Below are 7,051 nucleotides of genomic sequence, written 5' to 3' on the forward strand. Positions count from 1 at the left end.
AGCCGAAGTCAGATGCTAAGTCACCCAGGCACCCCTCCTTTTTTTTTAAGATTTTATTTTTAAGTAATCTCCACACCCAACATAGGGCTCAGACATACAACACCAAGATCAAGAGTTCAAGATCAAGAGTATGCTCCATGCTCCACCAACTTAGCCAGCCAGGCTCCCCTCATTTTCCTTTTTTTGTTGAGGTCATCTTTTAAAAACAGTTTTCTTTCCATCTTGTCTCAACCAACATCCTCTCCTGAAAATATCAAGTGTCTGTTCTGTAGGTAGCATTTTTCTCTCAATGATGAGAAAAGCTGACCTCCAGATTTATTCTAGACACCTAAAAAAAAAAACAAACCCAAAACCATGATAATTTTTTTCTGGTCCTTGATAAAATCTTAGAAGTTGTTGAGCTTTTTGTTAGCATTCATTCATTCAACAAAATGCTACCATTGTCCTAGGCACTAAATGCAGCAGTAAGAAGAAAAAGAAGTAAACATTAGTCACTGACTCATGGAGCTTTTAGTCTTATGAATAGGACTAGATAGTGAATAGGACTTGAGACTTCAAGGCAGGGAAACTGATTATGATCTAATCAGTTGTTTTCAATTTCTCATTTTCTCAGCCTTTACCTTTGTCTGCATCTAAGTACCCTACATTTTATCTGTATATAAATGTGCTTTGTGCCCTACGTTTCCTCTATCACCTCGTCACCATCACCAACACATATATCTTCCTTTATCAGCTCTCTTCGTTCTTCTTTCTTTGTGTTTTGTTCATATTGCATGGCCATATTTGAAAGGTGTCAAAACCATGTGCTTTCTCCCCTCCATCCCCCCAAATAAATTCTTATTTCTTCTATAACAGTTTTCTCCTTGCAAAGGAAAAAAAAGGACACATTTGCTTTCTTGATATTTTTCAGACTGGGAGTCTTGGTATGAAATCAAGGAATTACCTCCAAAATGGTACATTGATGAAGAGGAAATATCCCAGGGCATGGTAATGGAAAGACTTACAAGTTATAACCTTGAATATTCCAGTTTCAGAGAAGCCTGGAAATACGAGGGTGAATTTGAGCGGCATCAACAAAATCAGGAGAGGCATTTCAGGCAAGTGACAACTCTTAGGGAAATCCCTGCTGTGAAAAGAGACAATAAATATAACAATTCTGAGAGAAGTGTTCTCTTGAAGTCAGTACTTTCGACACAAGAGAGAGTTCCCACAGTAGAGCAAATGCATAAATTTGATATTTATGATAAAATGTTTCCCCCAAATTCCATCCTAATTGAACATAAAAGATTACCTGCTGAGAAAGAATCTTTGATAGATAATGAATGTGAAGAATTCAACCAGAATACATACCTTAGTAAAGATATAAGAAGTCCTCCTGGGGAGAAACCTTATGAAAGTAATGATTTTTCAAATCTCTTAAGTTTCCATTCATTACTTACTCAACATCAGACGACTCATTTTGGAAAATTACCACATGGATTCAATGAATGTGATGATGCCTTTAGCTGTTACTCATTCTTTACTCAACCTCAGAGAATTCACAGTGGAGAGAAACCATACGCATGCAATGACTGTGGAAAAGCCTTTAGCCATGACTTCTTTCTCAGTGAACATCAAAGAACTCATATTGGAGAGAAACCCTATGAGTGTAAGGAATGTAACAAAGCTTTCAGACAGAGTGCACACCTTGCTCAACATCAGAGAATCCACACCGGAGAGAAACCCTTTGCATGCAATGAATGTGGGAAGGCCTTTAGCCGTTATGCCTTCCTTGTTGAACATCAGAGAATTCACACAGGGGAGAAACCATATGAATGTAAGGAATGTAACAAAGCCTTCAGACAGAGCGCACACCTCAATCAACATCAGAGAATTCACACTGGAGAGAAACCCTATGAATGTAATCAATGTGGAAAAGCCTTCAGCAGACGCATTGCCCTTACTCTGCATCAAAGGATTCATACAGGAGAGAAACCCTTTAAATGTAATGAATGTGGGAAGACTTTTGGCTATCGCTCACACCTTAATCAACATCAGAGAATTCATACAGGTGAAAAGCCCTATGAATGCATCAAATGTGGGAAGTTTTTTAGGACTGACTCACAACTTAATCGACATCATAGAATACATACTGGAGAGAGACCTTTTGAATGCAGTAAATGTGGGAAAGCCTTCAGTGATGCTTTAGTTCTAATTCATCATAAGAGAAGTCATGCAGGAGAGAAACCCTATGAATGTAACAAATGTGGGAAGGCCTTCAGTTGTGGCTCATACCTTAATCAACATCAGAGAATTCATACTGGAGAGAAACCCTATGAATGTAATGAATGTGGGAAGGCTTTCCATCAGATCTTGTCCCTTAGGCTACACCAGAGAATTCATGCTGGAGACAAACCCTATAACTGCAGTGAATGTGGGACTAATTTTAGCTGTGCCTCAGCCCTTAGACGACATCAGAAAATTCATAATAAAGAAACTCTCTGATTATAACAAGTATAAGGAAGAAAACAGTCACCACTCAGTCCTTATTAAATAAATATCAGTCAATTAATTCTTTGGTTAATGATTCTATGAATGTAGTAAATATGGAAAAAGCCTTCAGTTTATGAGCATCCCTTATTTGAAATAGCCTGAATAGTAGACATCTGTTACTTTTGGATCTGTTCTATGCCCCGTTTGAAATTTACCTCACCCTCATTGCGTATCATTCTGATGAAACTATTAATCAGGGAAAGCAGTGGATTGGTCATGGGCTGGCCACAAGCTAGTTAATAAGGGATTGGCAGATGGCCTTGTCTGGACCACTAGAACCCTATAACAGGGTATTGTTATGGATAGTCAGAGAAGATAATGTTTTTCCTGGAATTGCAAGCTGCAAGGACTTTTTTTCAAGGTTAAAAACTCACCAGTAGCCTTTTTGCCACTACATGAGGAAAGCCTTCCCAGGATCAGTCCAACACAGAGAGACAGAAATCTGATGACATTGTTTTATCTTCTCAATTCAATCATGCCTGAAGTCTATACCATCTTTTACTTTTTCATTTTTGTGATACAATAAATTTCCTTGTTTTGCTTAAGTTAATTTGAATTGGATTTTTGCCTCTTGGAATTATAGTACTGATTCATGCACCCTGTATTTGCTACATGTGAGAAAGCCTTAATATTTTATATGGTGTAATTATCCTGAGAAACCTTTTGCTGAAACAAGTTTATGGAAGTTCAATATACAGCCTTCACAAAGCTGAGAGAATTTTTACATTGTTGATAAAAGTTAGTATTTATTAGACTGCTTCATAATAAGGATAATTTTTTTAAAAATTCACTTAGTAAAACTCCTTAACAGGCTTTCCCATAAGGAATTAAAATCATCTGTGGTAATGACTCACCATAGGCCTTTAAAGAAAGAATGACAAGCTGAGAGAAAAGTTCATGAATGGCTCTTAAAGGAATTATTTGATTTTCTGTTTACAGTATGGATTTAAATATACTGTGTAATAGAATATAATAGAATTGTAAATGAGGTCTTCTTTTGTGGGTAGATTATAATTTTGGTTTAAGAAATTTTTATCTTGTTTGGAACTAGAGATTCAGACAGACATTACTGGCAGAAAGGATGCGACATTTTCAACTCATGGCGAAGGTAAAACAGTTGGAGCGTAAAATTTTGAGGGCATAAATTATTACCATTCTTCAGAGTAATAAGGAATATGAGGGTATAGGGCAGTATATTCCTATTTTATTTGAGTGGATGTAGGGAAGTAAACTTTGATGATATGGTAATGGGGCCACCTTGAACAGTTAGAACCATTAGAATTTTGGACATTGTCTGGACAGCATCTATGAAAACAACAGAACAAAGGAATTATGAAAGAATAAAGGATTTATATATGTGCATGGAGTGAAACAATGACTACTACTCTTAAAAGTTCTTTATTAGCCAACTTATTCTTATATCTAATACAAATCTGAAAATTTCCCAAATATTAAGACAAATGGCCTTGAAACAACTTAAACCATAGATTTAGTATGACTTAATACTTCAAACCTTGAACAGAAAAAAATGATTATAAAACGCTGCCAAACATACCACATCTAACCTAAAATGTCAATATCATATGCTAAAAATCCATGTCACTTCTTTATTCTTTCTTATATTTCCTAGGTGTATAGAAATACTTATTTTAATACTTTCTAAGAGTTGAGTAATAACTTATTTTGGAACACTCCCCAAGGTTACAGTAAACTTAACAGGCCTAAAAGAAAAAGAATAATGACTCAGACCAAACAAGAGTTTGAGTTATTCACTAATTGATTCTGATCTAAGTATGGCACCTGATTTCTTCCTCTGATTGATTGTTTGTTTTTTCAATTAAACTTCACTTGTAATGTTGTAAAATCTTTTACACCCATGCCTTTTGCATAGGTGTTTGTACTTATATCTGGTGTTTTACCTCACAGTGAGGTATTAAATTTTATTTATCTGCAACTATACAACCCACTGTCTTATTGTGATATAGTGACTTGATCTTTTAGCATTATTAAAAACTTATGCATTATTGGGATGCCTCGGTGGCTCAGTTAAGTGTCTGACTTCGGCCTGGGTCATGATCTCATGGTTTATGGGTTCAAGCCCTGTGTCGGGCTCTGTGCTGACAGCTTGGAGCCTGGAGCCTGCTTCAGATTCTGTGTCTCCCTCTCTCTCTGCCCCTCCCTTCCTCATGCTCTGTCTCTCTCTGTCTCTCAAAAATAAATAAACGTTGAAAAAAATAAAAAAAATTATGCATTATTAGTATCTTAGAGTTATTAGGGTCATCTAGAGATTTCTTGTCCAAAGAGATGTGGTTTGAGTTTGTTCAGTTAATTCTCTTTAGAACATGGACTAATTGATTTAAACACAATGGCAAAACCCTTTCCACTTGGTTATTCGATATGATCAATGGTGATAGAACTATTGGATTCCTTTTTTAATCTGGTTATTATGCTGAACATATCTTTCTGCCTCGTCAGTTTATGCAATTTTTGCTTCTCATATTTAAAATTTTTCTTTTATTTACTCTTGATTAAACAGGAGGGGTGTGTGCCTGTGTGTGTGTTTTATTGAAAAACTTTGTATAGAGTACCTACTGTGTGCCAGGCTTTGTTCTAACCTAGGCATTGGAGATACAGTAGTGAACTACACAGACAAAAATCACTGCTTTTTTTATAGAGCTAATTTCTAGTGAGGAAGACCAACAATAAATAAATAAATAAATAAATAAATACACACACACACACACACACACACATATATATGTATATATATATATGAAAAAATATAATATGTAAGAGAGAAAATTCTAAGGAGAAGAAGATGAAAGAAGAGGTAGGGGACTGGGTTGATATTTTAGATTGTATGGCCAGGGAAGGAAGCCACCTTTGAAGTTGACTTTTGATTAAAGACCTGGGAAAGGTAAGAGATCTGTCTACCTATATTGTACACACACACACACACACACACACACACACACACACAGAGTTATATGCCTGTTGGAAAGATAATCCATATAGATATATATATATGTAATCCATGTATGTAAATATTACACTTTATACTTAACCAAATTCATTCTCATATTTTATTATGCCTCTGTATTTGCATATTGCATTTTAACATTTTTCTTTTTAGTTTCATGCATTCATGGTCTTTTAAAATCCTAATACATTTCAATTGATTATGTATATTTTTTGATGCTCATTGTCAGAATGAGCCATTGGGGGACGCTTTAGGCTAACTCTTGCTCCCTTCAGCACTGCTCTGACATTGTTGCAATCCTTACTTTCTGGCAATAATAGGATGTTCCAGGCCCATCATCATTGTTTCCTGCCTAAAGTCATGAAGTTAGCTACCTTGCAAGGAATTTAGGGAGGGAGAAAACAAGCATGCATTCAAAAGGGGATATGAAATCAGAAAGATAAATTTCCCTCTTTTTTAAAAATTTAAATCCAAGTTAACATATAGTGTAATAATGATTTTGGGAATAGAATTTAGTGATTCATCACTTACATTTAACACCCAGCGCTCATCCCGACAAGTGTCCTTAATACCCTTCGCCCATTCAGCCCATCCCCCCCCACCCAACACCCCACTAGCAACCCTTAGTTTGTTCCCTGTATTTAAGAGTCTCATGGTTTGTCTCCCTCTCTATTTTTATCTTATTTTTGCTTCTCTTCCCTTATGTTCATCTGTTTTGTATTTTAAAGTCCTCATATGAGTGAAATCATATGATATTTGTCTTTCTCTGGACTGACTTATTTCTCTCAACATAATACACTCTAGTTCCATCCACGTTGTTGCAAATGGCAAGATTTCATTCTTGGTTGCGGAGTGATACTCCATTATATATATATTTACACACATCTTCTTTATCCATTCACATGTCAATGGATATTTGGCTCTTTCTAAATTTTGGCTATTGTCGATAGCGCTGCTATAAACATTGGGATGCATGTGCCCCTTTTGAATCAGCACTCCTGTATCCTTTGGATAAATATCTAGTAGTGCAATTGCTGGGTCATTCTGTTTTTAATTTTTTGAGGAACCTCCGTACTGTTTTCCAGAGTGGCTGTACCAGTTTGCATTCCCACCAGCAGCGCAAAATGTTCCTCTTTCTCTGCATCCTCACCAACATCTGTTGTTGCCTGAGTTGTTAATTTTAGTCATTCTTACAGGTGTGAAGTGATATCTCATGGTTTTGATTTGTATTTCCCTAATGATGAGTGATGTTGAGCATCTATTCATGTGTCTGTTAGCCATCTGGATGTCGTTTCCCCCCTTATGAAAGGAAATAATGTTCTTCAGTTAAAGGTATTGCTAGCTAGACTTGGGGACCTAAGAAAGAGTGTAAAGTAAGATTGCATTTGCCATACATACTGTATTTTCTATTATTCCTGTTGCCCAACAAGAAAAATCCCAATTTCATGGTAGAACTTACTTTAAATAAGTATATACTAAGCTCACACTAATAAGAACTATGTATTAATTACCTTTTATAAAACTTGAAGTTGTTTCAGA

At 35.9% G+C, this 7,051-nt stretch overlaps 1 protein-coding gene across 3 annotated transcripts in view; it reads left to right on the forward strand.

The window, feature by feature from the left end:
* The window catches only part of ZNF527 (zinc finger protein 527), a 32,553-nt gene extending 29,476 nt beyond the window's left edge, over window positions 1–3,077 (forward strand). For all 3 annotated transcript variants that reach the window (XM_043600637.1, XM_043600638.1, XM_043600639.1), the window contains one exon: window positions 911–3,077. In XM_043600637.1, coding sequence (XP_043456572.1) covers window positions 911–2,484 — 1,574 coding nt within the window. In that variant the 3' untranslated portion in view covers window positions 2,485–3,077. The remainder of the gene's footprint in view (window positions 1–910) is intronic.
* The last annotated feature ends 3,974 nt before the right edge of the window (window positions 3,078–7,051 follow it).

Source organism: Prionailurus bengalensis, chromosome E2, assembly GCF_016509475.1.
Source record: "Prionailurus bengalensis isolate Pbe53 chromosome E2, Fcat_Pben_1.1_paternal_pri, whole genome shotgun sequence".
Classification (NCBI taxonomy): Eukaryota; Metazoa; Chordata; class Mammalia; order Carnivora; family Felidae; genus Prionailurus; species Prionailurus bengalensis.